The 19737-nt window shown below is 47.9% G+C and overlaps 1 protein-coding gene across 2 annotated transcripts in view; it reads left to right on the top strand.

Annotated features, from left to right (window-relative positions):
- The window catches only part of MIPEP (mitochondrial intermediate peptidase), an 85576-nt gene that overhangs the window by 27778 nt on the left and 38061 nt on the right, over positions 1 to 19737 (top strand). For both annotated transcript variants that reach the window (XM_055426378.2, XM_055426380.2), the window contains exons 13-16: positions 953 to 1157; positions 2282 to 2391; positions 14353 to 14427; positions 17224 to 17343. In XM_055426378.2, coding sequence (XP_055282353.2) covers positions 953 to 1157; positions 2282 to 2391; positions 14353 to 14427; positions 17224 to 17343 — 510 coding nt within the window. The remainder of the gene's footprint in view (positions 1 to 952; positions 1158 to 2281; positions 2392 to 14352; positions 14428 to 17223; positions 17344 to 19737) is intronic.

The raw sequence follows: 19737 nt of genomic DNA, 5'->3' as shown, positions 1-19737 counted from the left end.
GTTCTCTCTTTGTGTGAAACCGCAGGCCAGGTTTCCAGATCAGTCAGCTTCAGCAGTTTTGGGCAGTGGGATTGGAACTGTCAAGAATTCAGATTATAAAGTTACAATAGAAATAACGGTACCTTGTATTTAATAGTGATCCACAGTTTCCACAGCAGTTATAACAGACGCTAGTTAATGCTCTGGCATCTGACACGGTGGAGGGGAGGCTGGTCGAGGTAACCAGTTCTCAGCAGATGTGGCTGGCAGGTCTGCACAGCGGGACCAGAGTCAGGCCCATTGGCCGCTGCATCCTCTGTTCCTTCACTGTGCTTGAAAGGCTGGAGAGTCGAGGTTTGTGACCTGGGTTCAGGTTTGAGGTGCCACGACCCTAGCTGTGTGTCCCTGGACACGCGACTTAGTATTTCCAAGACTCAGTTTGTTTTCTCATCTGAGAAATGAAATACCTGCCTCATAGACTAATGTGAGAAGAAATGATCAAATTTTGTATGTGGACTGAGAAGGTGACTCAGGTTCCGTGCTTTGCGACAGTTGAGAGCTCGTCACTTCTAGCGATGGAGACAGTGGTGGGGTGTGTGGCCTGTCTCATCGCCAGCCACAGAAGGGGCTCATTAACACCATCGTCCCTCCCCGCATGGCTGCCTTTCTCCCTGCCCTGAGCATCTCGAGCACCTGAGCTCAGTGGTGACCGTGTCTTCAGCTCCTGGAACGTCAGCTCAGCACGTCTTTGGAGTGAATGAATGACTCTGTCAACATGAGCTCAGGGTATTATTGGTGTTTTTAAGAAAGTAACATTTCAGCAAAGGAGAAAGTGTTGGGAAAAAAGTATAAATAAAAGAATAGAATTAAGGTAACACTTGTACTCACTCATTTTGATAGAACTTTGTGTTCATTAAGACTTGCTTACCCTTTAGCTTCTAATCATGTCTTCACTGGTCTCGTTTTCTTAAAGGATTGCCACTTCACCATCCGAGGAGGTCGTTTAAAGGAAAGCGGGGACTACCAGCTCCCCGTGGTGGTCCTTATGCTGAACCTGCCCCATTCCTCAAGAAACTTGCCCACGCTGTTGACTCCTGGGATGATGGAGAACCTTTTCCATGAGATGGGACATGCCATGCACTCGATGCTGGGACGGACTCGATACCAGCATGTCACTGGTGAGCAGGACCTCACTCAGTACAGGACTTCGTTTATTGCAGTTCTTTAAACACATGCTTTTCACCTTAGTTGGAAAAAAGCCTTTTGTTTAGAAAATCTGTGGTCATTGATCGCAGGTGGCTTTGTCTTGTCCTTCCACCTGTGATTCGACCCAACCCTCATGCATTTCTTCCGTCCATGACGACAGTTGTCACCAAGGCTGTCTGAGTGCCTGTCTCTCCAGTTTGTACCATTCTGCTGTGTTTTATGTGGAATTTGCATCAGCAGCTCTGTGTGTGAACAAGCACGCCTTCTCAGCTCCAGCCCAGGCTTAGCAAGTGAACAAGTGAATGTACATGGCCTCTTTTTATCCAAAGCCAGTCAGGAAACTTCAGGGCATGTTGAAAGGCATGGCCGTGCCCTTGCTGCCTCTTCTGCACACCCTGCATAAAGCCGTGGCTTTCCTGCTGATGCCAGCCCCCTCCTCGTCATCCTCTCTAAGCTTGCCATCAGACGGGTCAGCCCTGCACTGCCTGGGCAGGTGTGGTTTTTAGTGTTCAGCAGCTAACTTTACACACACAGTATTTGGGGGAGGAGGAGATATTTGAAAAGACTGCAGATGGTGTGGACAGAATCATAAAGTGCCACCAACACATAGGATTTGTTACTTTAAGTAATTTTGAGTTTGAAATGTTGCCTTTCTATGTTGAGGATTGACTTTGTTCCAGAAATAGTAGATAAAATACTTTTAAAAGGAGTGAAGGATACTAGCTTTTGGTGATGGAATTCAGTGCATTAAATTAGAATGCGTTCATTGTAAGAATGTTGTAATTTGTCTGTCAGGTGTAGCCTGGCGGAGCTGAAGACAGTTTTGTTTGTAGAGGGTGTGAGCCATTGCTTTACAAGTGCTTTACCCAGCTGTGCAAATATTTTGTTTTGCTTCTGATGCATGGGAAAATGTATGAGATGAGTACAAACTTTCCTGCAAATATGTGCAATAATTTTATAGATGTAAAATATTGATTTAATGAATTAAAGACTACCGTAGTTCATCAGAAGTACAGATGAAAATGTGAACAAGTGCCTGTGGTGACATTGACATGCGGCCACGATTCCTGCCGACCTCTCCTCTCGCCCCTTCCAGGGACCAGGTGCCCCACGGACTTCGCCGAGGTCCCATCTATCCTGATGGAGTATTTTGCCAACGATTACCGGGTGGTTCACCAGTTTGCCCGACACTATCAGACGGGCCAGGTAGGGCTGATGCGTGCGTGTCCTTGGGCATGGTAGGGGCGGCTCCTGGGCACTGCGTCCTGTCCCCAGAGGGGACAGGCCGTCCATGGAGCCTCGGTGCTACCTCGGAGAACTTCTGCTCTTCCTGCCCTTTCTGCTTCTGAACATTGGTTTCTCAATCCGAATCTGTTGTTTCATAAACTGTGATATCACCTTTAGTTAGCGTCTGTATGAGGCCAAGTCTGAAAATCCCTTAAGTTCGAGTTGTGGTCGTCTAGTCGCTCAGTCATGTCCAACTCTTACGACCCCATGGACTGTAGCCCACCAGCCTCCTCTGTCTGTGGGATTCTCCAGGCAAGAGTACTGGAGGGGGTTGCCGTTTCCTTCTCCAGGGGACCTTCCCGACCCAGGGATCGAACTTGCCTTTCCTGCATCTCCTGCGTTGGCAGGTGGATTGTTTCCCACGGAGCTACCAGGGATAGGTTTAACTAGCACCTTGGCATGTTAGAGATTTTCCTTCTGTAGAGTAGGGTTAAGGGAGCCGTGCTCTGCAGAGTTAGCTCTAAGCGGACTGTCAGCACTGTGTGTTTCCTGTCCGCGTGTCCCTATCCTCTCAGGGCTTTGATGACGTGCTGTTTCATTAGGTGGTGTTTCCCCTCAGTCGGCACCTCCCTGAGTGCCCGGGTACAGTCGTGTTCACCTTTGAATCCTCAGCGTTTATTTATTTAACTTTTAAAAATATATCTGTTGCACTTTATATATTATGTAACAGGCAATACAGTTAAAGCAATGAAATGAATTAGGAAAAAAGATGGTAAGTCCATTGGATTTGGAACTCAGATGTAAGACCCAGGTAGGAAATCTTTACATAGCAAAACTAAGCAATCTATGCTCACAGGAGAGCCTCTCAAATCCTAATTTTTTTTTTTTTTCATTTAAAATTTACTATAGGTCTTTATTTGTAGAATCCTCAGCATTTAGAGTTGTGCCAAACACAATAGAAATTGAAGGACTGGGCAGAATCAGTAAAAGGGTCCAAGCCACCTTTGTTCGTTACTTCTCTTTCCAGTTATACCTCTGGATGCATGATGTGAGTTGGCCGTTTCTAGTCTTTGGACTTGATTGTGTCTGTTATTGTCAGTGTAGGGTAATGGCTGAGTTCTGAAGAGCTGCTCTGAGTTACTCTCTATCATAATCTCTTTGAGTTTGGTAAAAGGACAAGATAGAAGGGTTAGTAATCCAGTGAGCTACCTGCTCATCAGCCTGCAAAGAGTTGCGCTGGGGGTTATGTAAACTCAGCCGAGAACACAGACTCACGTAGCCCCTTGTGTGGCAGCACTCCCACCCCGGCTCCACACTGGGGCCTGGGAATGGGGAGGAGACCTGACTGCACTCCTCCTTGAAGCCCAAGTCGGTGGACACTGAGGGACAGTAGCGTGGGGGTGGCCGGTGAAGGGTGGGGAGACTAGAGGTGGCCCCTGAGAGCCGTGCAGAGGTGTCTGAGAAACCAAGGGCAGCAGGAAAGGAGCTGTCTGAGGAGCTTAGGCTTGTAAGAGGCCTGGACACACGCACGAGGGGCGACTGCAGCCGAGCAGCGCCGACCGTTCAGAGTAAGGCTGAAATTCACCACAGATAATGAGTTTACAATTACTGTTGTCACTTTCCAGAACAATCAGGAAAACAAAGAAGGGCTAGAACCCCTGCTTGGAGGGTGGTGTACCATCTCTGAAAAGTTCCTATTTTAATCTTGAATTCTTCAGTTAGAAGAAGCATTTTCGAACAAGATCGCTTCAAGAAAAGAGTGTGAAGTCCACAACTTCTCTTCAGAGATGAGACCGGAGGAAAGCAGCAAGCTGCTCTGGATTAATTCCAGGCTCAGACTCAGGAGGGACACCCAGCAGGCTGAGGGGTCACAGACACAGCATCCACAGCAGGAAACCATTCTGTGATTCCGTGGAAACGGGAGAGCCCGCCAGAGGCTTGGGGCACAGGTGCACGGGGGGCTTGCTCTTCCTGACGCTGATTAAACGCCAAGTGGCTGGATGTTTTCATTCCGAGGGCAGGTCTCGCCCAAGGGCAAGAGTTCATTCCCCCAAATCTAGGCCTCTGTAGATAAATAACATGAAGGCCCGAAAGAGCCCTTGTGGGCGCATCTTTGTGCTTTGTTTCCTGCCCCGCTGGTCTCCCCGCTGGCTGCATGGTGCATCCAGAGGCTCTCAGAGTCAGGGTAACGTCTCCGTGACTTCTTAACCCCTCCCAGTCTTTTATCTGAACTCAGCATCCCAGAGCCAGCAGGTTCCTGTGGTTGAGGAATTAGAATAGAAGTATGCCTCTCAGGTCTGCAGGTGCCTCACAGCTGCCGGAGGAAGCAAACCCCAGGGGTGCTCATTCAAGCTTCAGACTGTCTTGACAGTGTCAGGGCTGCAGCAGGGCTTGTTGCAGATTAATCTTAAAACCAGTAGCACAGAAATACAGATTTGGTAGCAGCTCATATGAAAGGGTCCAGGTTTTTAGACGTGATGAACCCAGTGCAGCTCAGCGATCTGGAGGAAGCTCCTTCGAGCTCGGTGCCCGTAGGCTGTGTTGCAGGGCCCATGGTGTCTGAGGAGCTGAGGTGTGTCTTTCCTGTCTGTGCCTGTGGGCTGTGGCCTGCAGCCTGACCGCTTCCAGGTGCTGCCATCGAGCACAAGGTTATCTGTGAACGGCCTGCCTGGAAGCACGGCTCTGTCCTCCCTTAGACATCTCCACACGCAGCTCCTTTCCATCCTGGTAAAATGCACAGGAGGTAAAACATGCCAGGTTAACTGCGTGTCAGCGTTGTTCTGGGGTCAGTGCACCCAGGTGCCATGCTCCCCTCTCACCACCAACCACCCCCCCGACCAGATGCTGTCCATCCTGCAGAGCCAGCGCTCTGCGCATCAGACACTGAGTCTCTTCTCCCTTCCCCAGCCCTGTCAGCCGCCAATCTGCTCTGTCTCCATGAGTCCTACTCTTCTGCGGACCTCACCGAAGTGGATCATGCAGCATTTGTCTCTTGTAGGTTATCTCATTTAGCACAGTGTCTGCAAGGTTCGTCTCAGGGGTGGTCTGTGTCAGAACGGCTTTCCTTTTTAAGGCTGGGTTGCCATCTTTGTGTGGATGGGCCACACCAAGATGTTCAGCCTTTCTTCTGCTGATGGACGTCTGTGTTGCTTCCATCTTTTGGCTGTGGTTGGTTCGGCTGCTCGCCGCTCAGAGACGAGTGCTGCTGGGAATGGAAGGTTGCTCCTGTCGCAGAACCCCCTCCGGAGAGTCTGCTCAGTTGTGAGGTATTCTAAAGGGAGGGAGGGGAGTGATCTCAGTTAATCTTTGAGGTAGGGGTCAGAGTCATAGCCAGCCCTGCTCCCGCCCCTGTGTGCAGACTGGTGGACTCCTCTTGGTCTCTCTTTAGACGCTGTTCACACAGTCTTTGCCCGCGAGGCTCCTGAAGGGGAAGTGATCTGGTCGTCTGTCGATTCCTTGTTCTTCATTTCCCCTTCTTTAAGGAAAGAAGCAGAAGGTTAGTGGAGGCATTGTGTAATCCAAAGATTACAAAGGTGCGCTGGGGCTGGAGGTGAGCTACAGGGTAGCTTTGCTGCGGGGCAGGGCATGAGGTCCCTGCGGAGAGCTCTGCTACAAGGGCTGCCTGTGGGAAACTGCCTGCAGGCCCCTGTGCGCTGGTGTTGTTTCTGCGAGATCAGGGCCGGGGTCCGTCCTCCATTACGTCTCACACTGACCCAGGGCGCCGTCCTCTCGCAATGGAGATGGGGCTAGAGCTTCTTCTTACTGACAGTGTTAGTTTTCTGCTCACACGCAGGCAGAACAAGCTGCAGTTACTCTGATGCCCTCAGACTGGTAGGAGAAGCAGTGCTCCTCCTGCTCTTGAGGCCGGGTCTGAATCGTGAAGCCAGAGGTCAGGGCTACTCAGGCTGGAGCCGCTGATGTCACGGCTGCAGTCTGGTTGTCGTGAGCATAGCCTCGCTGCCCCGCGGGTGAAGGGGCTCATTGTGAATCCCGGATGCCCACTCACTCCCCCCTCGGTAGTCCTCAGGGTTTACATGCTCCGTGCCAGGAGCCGGAGTGAGGGCAGACGGGTCCTTGTCCCTGCAGCCCAGCAGTGCACTGCCCCCTCTGCGGGGCCTGCCCCTTCCGTGACCCCTCCGCCTGGTTCCCTCCCCCCAGCACCCCTCAGTGCATCTCAACCTACGGGGGCTGTTCTGTTCCTTGTGGGATGACAGGTACATAGGTGACCTAGAAAGCACCCTGAGAAGAGGCTGCCACTTAGTGTAAAATTGAGAACTTTCCCCTTAGGAATGATGTAAGAATCAGGTTTTAGACCAGAAGAGGACCTTGCAGTCTGTCATGCAATATTTGAAGGACATCATGGAGAGGAACAGGGTGGAACTGCCCTGTGTCGTCTCAGAAAAAGTATAACCTGGAGCAGTAGAGGGAAAACAAAGCTAATTTCAGTTCAGTGGATTCTTCTCGAAAAGGGTCGGAAAGGAGATGCCTCTGAAAGTTTGTTTTTTTTTTTTTTTTGCTTTGCCTTTCCTGGTGGAACCTTTTTTAACAAATAATTTTGTTTGCTTATTTTTGGTGCTGGGTTTTCGTTGCTGTGGGGGCTTTTCACTGGTTGTGGCGAGGGGAGGCTCCGCTCCTCTGTAGTTGCGGTGTGGGGGCTTCTCTTGTGGAGCACAGGCTCCAGGTGCGTGGGCTCAGGAGTTGCGGTTCCCGGGCTCTGGAGCACAGGCTCAGTAGTTGTGGCCCACAGGCTTATTTGCTCCGTGTCATGCGGGATCTTCCTGGATCAAGGATCGAACCTGCATCTCCCACCTTGGCAGACGGGTTCTCTACCACCGAGCTACGAGGGAAGCCCAGCAGTTACTGCATTTTTCTGCATCTTTGAGGTAATTGGGTGGTTCTTTTCTGTTTACCTAGTTATGTCATGAATGTTGGTATTAATGCTAGGCCCCCTTCACATGCCAGGACTGGGCGACGTTGGTCCTAACTTATTTATTGTAACACACATGCCAGGACTGGATGACGCTGGTCCTAACTTACTGTAACTTGTTTCTTATAACACAGCACTGGCTTTGGTTTGCTTGTGTTTTGTGTCTGGAGGATCTTCTGCGTCCGGGCTGGTGAGGGATTGGCTTGTGGTTTTCTGGGTCCTCTCACTCCCGTGGTGTGGGCATTAAGTAGATCCCCTTTCATAAGATGGGCTGCAGAGCTCCTCCTCCTCCTTATGGGCACTTTTATGAAATAGTAATAATCTGTTTCATGAAACTTGGTCAGAATTCATCTATAAAACCATTCAGGGTCTGTCATTTTCTCTGTGGGAAGATTTCTTAAATGACTGATTTTCCTCATAGTCACAGGACTCTTTGGCCTTCTTTAATTCTGAAGTAAGCTTTGCTAACTTGTAATTTTCCAGAAATGTACCTGTCAATCCAAGTTTTGAGTTTATTGGCATAAAGTTATTTACAGCCTCTTTCCTGCTTCAGGCCCTGTGCTTCTGTCTGCCTCATCCCTAAACTCTCCTCGTTTTCTCCTGTTAATCTTGCAGAAGGTTGGCGTCGGTGTCAGTATCAGAAATGTTTACCAAGCACCCACACTCCTTGTTTACACTCCCGGTCTTATTATTTCAGTTACTGTTTCTGCTTTTATGATCGTTCTCTCCCTTCTTCCCCCAGTTTCTTAAGCTGGACACTTAGCTGACTAGGTTTCAATTTTATCTGACATGCGTTTACACTTTAATGCTATAAATTTAAACTATGTGATGCAGTGTTTTAGCTGCATGCCATGATTTTCAAACAAAATATTTCTAATATTTGCTTATTTCCACTGTAATTTCCTCTTTGGGTTATTTCAAAGTGTAGTTTAAATTTTTTAAATCTTTGCAGAAGAGTTTTTTTTGTCGTTGTGTCTGTGCTCAGTTTTGTCTGGCTCTTTGTGACCCCACGGACTGCAGCCTGCCAAGCTCCTCTGTCTATGGGATTCTCCAGGCAGGAATACTGGAGTGGGCTGGCATTTCCTTCTCTAGGGCATCTTCCCGATCCAGGGATCAAACCAACATCTTTGTGTCTCCTGCATTGGCAGGCAAGTTCTTCACCACTGAGCTTCTTGGGAAGCCCACTCTTTTTATTATTGATATCTGATTAATGCAACTGGTATTGATTTTTGCATTTTATTGATACTTATTTTATGGCCCAGTATGTCATCAGTTTCTGAAATGTTTTCTTTGTGCTTGAGAACACTGTATATTTTCTAACTGTTGAGCTTGGGGTTTCATGCCCTTCTGTTATCCTTTCACTTGTGTTGCTTAAATTTTTGACAGCTAACTTATATGACCTAGCAAAAGATTGAGAGATGGAAGGAAGGCTTCCACTAGGATGCAGGTTATGTTATTTTTCCTCTTAGTTTTGTCTCTTTTATTTTTCATTGTTGAGACTTTATTTAAAGCAATTTTAGGTTCACAGCAAAATTGAGGGGAAAGTGTACAGACTTGCCACCCCTGTCTTCACTCACGCACAGCCTCCCCGTCATGGTCAGCATCCCCGTAGGGTAAGGGGTGCGGAGAGGCAGGATGAACTTACCCAGACATGTCACTGTCTCCCCGAGTCTATGGTGTCTGTTCTGTGGGTCTGGACAAATGTATAATGACGTGTGTCCAGTGTTACGGTGTACACAGAGTAATGTCAGTGCCCTGCAAGTAATTTCATTGACTTTTGCTCTCCTTGGGAATATTTTGCTGGATGCATAGAGTTGAGCCGTTCCTTTCTTCCTCAGGTGTTAGCTTCTTGATCTTCATACTGCTTCTTATCTTAGAGTGTCTTCTTTCTTTTCTGGTGGCTTTGTAACCCCCAGCCATATTACTGATCACTAAAGATGTTGTCAATTCAAGAGAAGCTACACTTTTTCCATAATTTTGTCTGTTAGCCACACTGAAATGTTTCTTGCTCTAGTTATCTTTCTCACAAGATATTTATCAAGCAGTAAATAATAGAAATGAACATTATTTTGTGTTTTTCTCTTATTTAATTTGTCCAGCAGTGTGTGAAGTAGGTGGTACATAGTTTATCCATGCTCTGTAGAAACTGAGGTTAAATAATTTTAACCAGTATGATAACACTGTGGGCGTTTTCTTTTTCCAGTTTTGCCTAGTTGAAAATGTCTTCATGTAATAGGAAACGGTTTGTGCTTCTTACACAGCATGTCTCACAAATACCAGGCCCTTCCATTGTGTTACTCAGAGTGCAGGTCCGGTACTTTCATTGTGGCCTGTCGTGTGTTGCGTCATCACGAGCCTCAGCCTGTTGCCTTCATTTGTGAGTCAGCCCGAGGCTAAAACTGCCTCAGATCTTCTTCCAGGGAGCCACACCGCCTTGTAATAAATCTTCTCCTGTCATCCTCCCAGGAGAAGTGAACACGGACTGAAGGTAAAAATTATAGAGCAGTCAGAACTGGATTCCTTTTGGCAAGTTAAGTTGTTTTGAAACGTTTCTTCTTTTCAGCTTTAATGCTTCTCAGGTATGTCTAGACAGGACCATTGAACCGGAGGGCAGAGCCGGGTCTGACCCCAGCCCCACTGCCATGCACAGGTGGCCTAAGTCAGTCAGCGTTTGTCTGTTCTTTTATATAAAATAAACAGAAACTAAAAACTAATAGCTCCCTACTCACATCAGAAACTCTAGTCAAATTTAATAATCTATGCAAACTGAAAACAAGGTGTAATTGGAATTTGTTTTAGAGAGAATGGAAGCTGGACTGTTGCATGTCGCAGTGTTTCCTGTTGACTCGCAGACTGTGAGAGCCGCGTGGCTGTTCTCTGTGCCGTCGCTGACCCTGTGTAAGCGTTTCTAAAGGGCCTCTCCTTGTGTATCATCTCAGTTTGTCAGAAAACACCAGTGAATTCAAGTAAGAGGTGGTGCCCTTTGCTCTGGGTTTGGAGCTGAGACTTGGTCTCTCTGGGCCTCGGCAGTGTCTTCGCTGCACTGATGCTGTGCCGTCGGAGGATTACTGACTGACGGCAAAGCGGGCAGCTTGGGACGCCACGTTGGCCGTAGACACGTGCCGAGGTCGGGGCACTGAGCTGCGCCGGGCTGCGCGTGGAGGCCGCTGACTCTGGGCGGCGCCCTCGCTGCCTGGCTGGCCGCCTGGAGGCCTGTTGCTGTTGGGAGTGCCCGTGCCTCAGCACGCCTGCGTCTTTAGACCCAGCGTGTTCCCAGGGCTCGTCGGTGGTAGGAAAACAAGGGTTCCTTCACTTTGAATATTATGCAGCTTCTATCATAATACGTTTTCTAAATGCTCATAAATAAGCCAAGGACTTTATCGCAATGACTTGGCTGTGTAAGAATTTGATGCCGGAACTTGTAACGGACCGGTGAGCTGTCAAGTGAGCGAAGATACCTGTCAGTTTTATGGCTTCAGGCTTACAAGGCAGGCTCACAGGGGACCCTCCAGAGGACACAAGTCATGCCGAGTCTGCCAGCACGCTTGCACTTCTGACACTATTTCAGAATCTTACCCCAAAATGTGCTTTCTGAATGTAATGGGAAATCTAGTATTATTTTCATATTCCTGTTCCTGTGTGCGGGCGTAGATGGTACAGCTCTGTTCATTCCCAGAGTGCAAGTGAGCAGCCTCTTTCCTTGCGGGGCCCATAGGCTCTCTGCAGCTGCGATGCTGTCGTCCAGGCCTCGAAACTGAAGGGGGAAGAGGGGGCCATCCCCCTGAGGCCACCAGGCCCGCCTGTGTGGTCCCCTTTGGCAGTGTTTAGAAGACACCCAAGCTGCCTGGAGGGACTGAGTTTCTTCCAGTTAGTCCACACTTTTCACCAGTTGATTGAATAGCTGTTACCTCACTGAATTGTCAGGCTTCCCTGATAACTCAGTTGGTAAAGACTCCACCTGCAATGCAGGAGACCCTGGTTCAATTCCTGGGTTGGGAAGATCCACTGGAGAAGGCATAGGCTACCCACTCCAGTATTCTTGGGCTTCCCTTGTAGCTCAGTTGGTAAAGAATCCGCCTGCAATGCAGGAGACCTGAGTTTGATCCCTGAGTTGGGACGATCCCCTGGAGAAGGGAAAGGCTACCCACTTCAGTATTCTGGCCTGGAGAATTCCATGGACTGTGTAGTCCATGGGGCCTCAGAGAGGAGAGTCTAGCGACTTTCACTTTTCACTCACTGAATCGTTGGTCATTTTTTGCAGTGTGTGTTTTTTTTTTAAATCCCCATCTTACAAGTGAGAAAGCAAGACACCCAGAGCCGTGCCTGCTGTAGGAAACAAACATGCAGCCATGGAAGACACCGGCCCTAGCACAGCCGCCCCTGCCTCACCCCAGGCTCTGCCTTCCCACGGTGGTTCTCCTGCTTGTAAGGTCCAGACGGTTTTTATTTTGTTCACCTTCACCTTGGTTTGTCAGATCATCATGATGATTGTTTTCTGAGTCAGGGCATCTCACACTGCAATATGCATGAAATACCCAGGATCTGGTTAAAATGCAGGTTCTGACCTGGGTGTGGATGTGTTTCCAAGAAGCGACCTATCACTCTGTGATGGCTGAGTGTGCTGTGGTCACCCTGGGGCTCCGGAACGTATGTCTGAGCCATGCGTTTGGAGGAAGATGTGGGCCCCTGGGGCCCCTGTGGACACTGGGGTCTCGGTGAGCACCCCAGCCTTGGTGCTGACTGTCAGCAGGCTGCATTGACACTGTTGGTAGTCACACAAAGCCGGATCTCAGTTCTTCAGAAATCACGCACTGTTATTTTTAAATAACAAAGGACAAAGATATTGTGGAGGAATTCATATTGAATTATTGAAACAAATGAGGGTCGCCCTAACCCCAATCCTCTCATCTGCCTCTCGCCTGTTTGTGTCACAGGCCCCACTCTGCCCTGTGCCCCTCAGGCTGCTCCACGTGGGGGCCATGACCCCTGCGCTTGGGTTCCCTCCTGGAGCCCATGCGGCTCCAACTCTTTCTGGTCCACGCACAGGGGTGGTCTGCTGGGACTCCACACCCCCACCAACTTTCTGTCCCTCAGGCTGGAAGCTGTGCTTGCCCACAGGAGTTTCCATTGTTTGTTGATGAATGAGAAAATGCCGTCCTTCCTCACAGACTATTTTTTTAATATGAAAATAAGACCATTAAAGCTTTGTAAATCAGGAGAAACCCAAGTACAGCAGCAGTCCCATCCACATGATATAAAGGAAGTGTCAAGAGACTGGAGCTTCCCGATGATGTCACTAAACCTCAGCATCTTAAGATGCTGTTGGAGGAAACTCTTGGCTTAGGTTGGGAAGACTCAGGACTTTTCCTTGCACCGAAGTTACACTCTGAAGGTTACCCCAGGCGTTGTCTTCACTCCTGAAAATTGCCTTTTTTGGCTGGTTTGCTGTTCTTGTGGCCAGGTGGAAAGAGGCGAGAGGCCTGGCTGGCTGAGCCTTCACTCCGCACGGCGGCAGTCACGGCCATACTCATGTTTGTTCACCTGTCCTGAGGTGTGTCCTGAGTGTCTGCTGTGGGTCAGTCCTGCCCTGGGCCCTGGAGAGAGACCTATATGGATGTAGAGATACAGTGTGCACACACCTGTGCACACACATGCAGGGCGGGGCCTACTCCCCCGCCAGCAGACAGATCACATTACCACTCATGGGTGGTTGTCTCCACAGCCACAGTGCAGTCACCTGCCACAAGTCCCTTACATAATTTATTTCTCTTTAGAAGGGCTTTTAATTTAATTTAGATTATAAATAGAATTGTATAAAATGGCAGCTGTCTTCAATAAATACCAGTATTGGTGATTTTAAAGTAGACTAGTTGACCAAACTACTTCTTCAACTATTGTTTATTTCTGAGAGAATATGCAATGTCATATGATTAGGCCTATCTAGGCCCCAAGACAGAGAAGGCAATGGCAACCCACTCCAGTACTCTTGCCTGGAAAATCCCAGGGACGGGGGAGCCTGGTGGACTGCCGTCTTTGGGGTCGCACAGAGTCGGACACGACTGAAGCGACTTAGCAGCAGCAGCAGGCCCCAAGAGGATGCCCTAAATTGTGTAGGGACATTAATTATACTGAGTTTCCAAGCCCTGCAGTTCTTGCAGGTTGGAAAATAAAAGAAGACACAGTTCATTATTGTGATTATTTGTTGGGCTATCAGTTTAGCTCCAGTACTGGCAAGCTCCGCAGACTAGGACTTATCCCTCGGCTTTGTCATCTTTGATTCCTGTTGTCAGTCATTCAGTTCAGTTCAGTCACTCAGTCGTGTCCAACTCTTTGCAACCCCATGGTTGCAGCATACCAGCTTCCCTGTCCATCACCAACTCCCACAGTTTACTCAAACTCCTGCCCATTGAGTCAGTGATGCCATCCAACCATCTCATCCTCTGTCGTCCCCTTCTCCTCCTGCCTTCAGTCTTTCCCAGCATCAGGGTCTTTTCAGATGAGTCAATTCTTCACATCAGATGGCCAAAGTATTGGAGCTTCAGCTTCAGCATCAGTCCTTCCAGTGAATATTCAGGACTAATTTCCTTCAGGATGGACTGGTTGGATCTCCTTGCAGTCTAAGGGACTCTCAAGAGTCTTCTCCATATGTTCTTAAAGGTCAATGGAGCAGTTGAGTGGGCTTTCGTTACTAACACAGGAACAGAAAAAGCAGTAACTTTTCCTCAGGTTTTAACTAGATTTTTAAAGATCAGTGCCAATGTCTTATTTCCCTACAATCCTATATTTTCATGTACAAATGCCTGTTTGACAATTACGATTTTTTGAAATTCAGTGCAGTGTATTCATCCTTTATCTCGTCCACAAAAATATTTCAAAGTTGTTATTTTTAAACCATAATGAAGTTCTGGTTTTTTTAATTTGATGTTATTTTTAACTTTCCTGCCTCAAAAGTTCATAGTGTAATGACTTATTATGCAGTTTACTCACGTGCATATGTTCTTTGGTTTTTTCAGTCGCTGCCCAGAAATATGGTGTCCCGTCTTTGTGAATCTAAAAAGGTCTGTGCCGCAGCGGACATGCAGCTTCAGGTGGGTGTGTGCCTTTGTTCTGTTTTCCAGGGTCATTATTCAGAATAAATGTATGACTTGAAATTCTTGCCAGTGCTACCCATTTATTAAAATAATTATGCTTCCAAAAGATCTTTCATCTGAGTTCAAAGAACTTGATTGACCTTGACTCATTTGGTCCTCCAACCGTCCTTAGGAAGTGGTAGTCAAATAAGGTTATTTCCCAATTTCAGTGGAAAATCAAAGCATGGGAAAGTTAGGTGACTTCTCCTGAACGGCGCATTTCAGCAGACCAAGTTAGCTCTCTTTGTTCACTGTATATCTCTTTTACTGTGATTTCTTGATTTTTGTTGGCTATACCATGCAGCTTGCGGGATCTAGTTCCCTGACCAGGAATTGAACCCAAGCCTGTAGTTGTGGAAGTGCGGAGCCCTACTGGACTGCCATAAATTCCCTCACTTTGTGTTTTTCTTAAAAATGTGTGTTTTTAATTGAGAAATTTCAACAGTAAGAGCTGTTAGTTTTTTTTAATAAAATTTGAAGCCAGTGTTGCAAGTTTCCAGATAAAGACTGGAGACGCTCTGTAAACCACTTGGACGTCAGGTCTGCGTGATCCCAGATGCCTTGGGTGTTTGTAATTTTTGAGATTGTTCAAAGAATTTTCCCTCTTCATCAGATCTTGAGAGTTATGTGAATACAACCAAAACGCCCTTCTTTCATCTCAGGCAATATTCACTTTATAATGATCCAATACCTACTTAAAAGTGTCATCACTATGAATTGCTTTATAGTTGTGCCAGACCCAGTCCCTAGAAAGTAAAGAATGAGCTCTGTTTTTTTGGACCTTAAAATATACATTTCAGTGAAGATGCTGTTGCTATAGATGAAACCATGGATTTACATTATTCAGTGTCTATTTGTATCTTATCTGTTTGGAAAAAAATTTCTGAATTATTTGAAAGGTTAACATTACTTGACAACAGTCTTTTGATTTACATGTGTCTGTCGTGGGTATCCAGCCTTTTAAAAGGCAGTGTCCTGGCCTCCTTTGCAACACTTCTTCCAGTGATTTTCTTTTAAAAAAGAAAACCAACATTTTGTACAATCTCCCATCCTCCAGAAAGAACAAGAGAGAGAGGAAGAAGAGGGATGCTGAGGGCTGGAGGAGGAGGAGGGGAGGAAGTCCCTGCCCTCAGGGTCTCCTGCTGCTTTCCTGTCCCCTGTCTGTCCCTGAGCAGTGGGGACAGGCCCCCCGCTGACCCTGAGCAGCAGGACAGCCCAGGGAGGAGGACGTGAACTGTCTCAGGGCTCTAAGCGAGGAGCTTAACAGTGCTTTTTAAGTGGTGCTTTTCTTTCTGTGCATTACTAAAACAACAGCCCCTGTTTTGGGGGCTCCGAGGTTCTTGGTCCCAGGCACATGGGATCCTCTGGTGGGCTCATAGCTCGGCCTTGTTTGCTTCATCAGCAAATGAGTATGAGACATATGCACACTTAATTTATTTTGCTGTTTTTATAGTTTTTAAAAAAACATCCTTCCATGCTTATATCTTTCATTTGTGAAAGGCATCATTGAAGAAACAAAACTTTTGAATTCCAATTTGTTTGTAGATTGGGCCAGAAAAACCCACTGCAGTTGAAGTTAGAATTTAAGAATCTCGATTTCTAATGGTTTATTCTTTTGGAATATGGATGTGGATCAGTAATGTGGGCCCCTCTGAGTCTCTGTGCATTGTTACTCTTCATATAATATGGAATGGAAAGAGCTGTATTTAGTATATGTTTAAGTCGCCAATTAGAGCAAAGCAGTATTTATCTTTAAGAAATGTCTGTTTTTCCAGGGAAGGTTTAAACTTGACTTTATAATTTAGAGCCATAATTCTATATCTAGATGAAGCCAGAAGTTAGAGGTCATTTAACTTTTTTCTTTTATCCAAACTGATCCTCACTGCTTTTAGGTCAACAGCTGCACATTCTCTGCAGATTCCAATTTTGAATCAGAAAGATACATATCAGAAGCATAATTGCATGACAGGATTTTTTTCCTTTGAAAATAAAACATTTTCAACTTGTTTGCTTCAGGTAAACTTCCATCAGTGTTTAATATTCAAGTTAAATGTTGCAGAGAAAAAGCACTTTAGATTTTTTGTACAAAATTTAGTTCTCAGAACTTGGTAAACAAGCAGCAATTTGGCTTTGTTCTCCTATCGGGTTTCAGTGGCCTCTGTCCTCTCCTGGCGGGAAGCAAGCCTTCCCTACCGGTCACCTCCTTAAGCCAGGGTGGCCCCGCCCGGCAGCTGTGTCCTGTGTGCCCGGACCCCGGGGTGGGGTCAACCTGGGCCTGGCCCCAGACACCGCTGCAGCTGCTCCTGCATCCTTTGTGACAGCCGCTTCTTCCTCCCTCACGCGCCCCGCCCCGTCACCTCTCGTCACCAAAATAGGTCCTCACCCTGTCATTTCTCTCACTTAATTATATCAGGATTCCAGGAAGAAGCCAAACAGAATTTTTCATGTTTCCAACTATAAATATGTTTCCAAAACTATGTAGACTTTTGCAGTCACAAATTTAATTTGCTATACTATACAAAAAATACCTTATAGACAGGGTTCGGGTTTTTGATATTCTAATCGTGAGGAGGTTGAGAGCGTCCCTCTTCATCACCGATGTGGTGTGACATGCAGAATACCCTCAGTCCACGACACTGATGAGTGTGTGCCCCACTGCGGCCCCTGGCTGTTGTGCTGCGCGCCCCTCCCAGCTCGGCTGCCACGTGGCGGATGCGCGCGGTGCCCAGACTGAACAGCGTCTGCACCCCTCAGGTCTTCTACGCCGCCCTGGACCAGATCTACCATGGGAAGCACCCACTCCGGAGCTCGACTACAGACATCCTCAGGGACACGCAGGAGCGCTTCTATGGCCTGCCCTACGTCCCCAACACTGTGAGTCTGGCGTGTGCCCTGTGTGTGCCGTTGGGTGGGCATAGGTATCGAGTGGGGGGCTGTGAACCTGGGCGGCTCCACTTGGCATGGAGGCTTCCTGCGGGGCAGGTGCTGGGAATGCCTGGTCGCTTCCGGCCCCCAGCTGTCCTTGACGTGTGCTCATTGTCCTGCCAGCAGTGTTCCTCCTGGGAACGTGGAGGTGAAAAAGGCCACTGGAGTTCGTCTGTGGTTTTTTTTTTTTCGTTATTTTTCTATGATGAAAAAAATACTGATGTAATCCTGGGTGTTCATTGGAAGGACTTATGCTAAAGCTGAAACTCCAATACTTTGGCCACCTCATGCGACAAGTTGACTCACTGGAAAAGAGTCTGATGCTAGGAGGGATTGGGGGTAGGAGGAGATGGGGACGACAGAGAATGAGATGGCTGGATGTCCGACTTGATGGACATGAACTTGGGTGAACTCCGGGAGTTGGTAATGGACAGGGAGGCCTGGCGTGCTGTGGTTCATGGGGTTGTAGAGAGTCGGACACGACTGAGCGACTGAACTGAACTGAACTGAAAGATAACGGCAATGCTTGCTCCCCAACCATTGTCACTGCAGAGAGAATCCATGCTGGTGGCAGGGGTTGGAGGGACATGGTTCGTGCTCTGTTGCGTGGAGAGCAGGCCCGTCGCTCCAGCCCCGTGAATGGGATGGCTTCCCTACCTTTGGGGGCACACCTGAGGCTCATGCACATGACCTGTCTTGTCTGAGAGCATGTGGGGATGAGCGATGCTGCTGGGGCGCACCCAGCCTGGCAGCCGTGTGTTCTCGTTTCCCGGGTTCCTTAGGAAGCTGGGGTAGGGGAGGAGTGCCCAGGGCCCTGGCATGAGACTGGTGTGTTCGTATCAGTCGGGGCCTCAGGGCAAGCGGTGGGAGCCCGACTCCTAGTGGCTTCAGCAGAAGGAGTGTGTGTCGAGTGCCACACTGCAAGGTGCAGGGGTCGGTTGGCCTGGTTGCCAGTTAGCCGGGTTGAGTGAGTTCCTACACGGTGGTTTTAGAAGGTTTCTCCTCCCTTCGTGTCTCATCTCTTTTCTCTGGAGTTGTCTTGTTCTCAGGCAGACAGCCCTGTCCAGGTGACGTGGTGACCACCAGAAGGTCCAGCTTTGCCTTCTCAGAGAGAGCGCTCATTGGAAAGTGCTCTGTAAACTGGAAAATGCCAAATAAATGTGGTTTCATTTGTTCCAGGGTTGAGTGCCAGCATGTGTTGCGCTGAGAGTTTGCATTAGTCAGGAAACTGTGACCATCCACTAGATCATCAGGTCCTCACGCTCAAGGACCTGAAGGGAGGTGGGGGGTGCTCATCTTTACCAGACAAGCAGAGTCACCAGAGGTTTTGTCTTCAAGAGACTCCCATCTGCAGCGTTTGATGGTCTTAGAAGCTTCATGACATGTTTGAGGTACACAGTGCTGGTCACACTACTGCACGTGTGTGTGTGTCTGTGTATTTGATTGTGTTAGAAGCTTCGTGACAGGTTTGAGGTACACAGTGCTGGTCACACTATCACGTGCGTGTGTGTGTGTGTCCACACACATATATAATTTATTGTGTCAGTGTGTGTGTGTGTACACACATATATAAAACTTATTGTTCCAGTGCTGTGTACTATTGTGTACTTGGATAGCAAAAGTCAGCACCACTTTTGGATAAGTAATATATAAAAATTTAACCCATCTCTGTTTACCAGCAACAAACCAAAAAACTGTAAATATAGTATTGCAGCAAGAAAAAATAGAAGGTACATATCAAAACTGGTCTGTCCAGTTTTGATTTTTTAATATATTTTTTTGATATTTTCAGAAGGAAAGATCACCTTGTCTGTGTGGACGGTGCCAGGGTGTTTTTTTGGGAGGGGTGCTGGGTCTTTGTTGCTGTGGGCTTTTCTCTGGTTGCAGAGCACAGGCTTCTCACTGCAGTGGCTTCTTTTGTGAGCACGGGCTCTAGGGCACGTGGGCTCAGTAGTTGTGGCTCCCAGGCTCTAGAGTGAAGGCTCGGTAGTTGTGGCGCATGGGCTCAGCTGCTGCATGGCACGTAGGATCTTCCTGGATCCAGGATCGACCTGCGTCTCCACACTGGCAGGTGTACTGTTCACCACCGAGCCTACCAGGGATGCCCCCAAAGCACCTTGTACAAAAAGTGTGTTGTGTTTAATTTCAGTATGTTAAATAAATGAAGGACTGAACCATATTTACAGAAGGAAAAATCTGATATAAAAATACCGATTTTCCTCCAATCTATATACTTAATGTAATGTCCTCACTTGTTGGCTTGACCCTAATGGGCTGACTGTGATCTCCTGTGGAAGCCGATGGCTCAAGAACAGCTGCAGAAGGGTGGGCTTGTCCAGTTGG

Source organism: Moschus berezovskii, chromosome 13 (assembly GCF_049115385.1).
Source record: "Moschus berezovskii isolate FMDL1 chromosome 13, NW_MosBer_1.0, whole genome shotgun sequence".
NCBI classification, from domain to species: Eukaryota; Metazoa; Chordata; class Mammalia; order Artiodactyla; family Moschidae; genus Moschus; species Moschus berezovskii.
The sequence above is the reverse complement of the archived record's forward strand: the minus strand, read 5'-3'. Positions and strand labels throughout refer to the sequence as shown.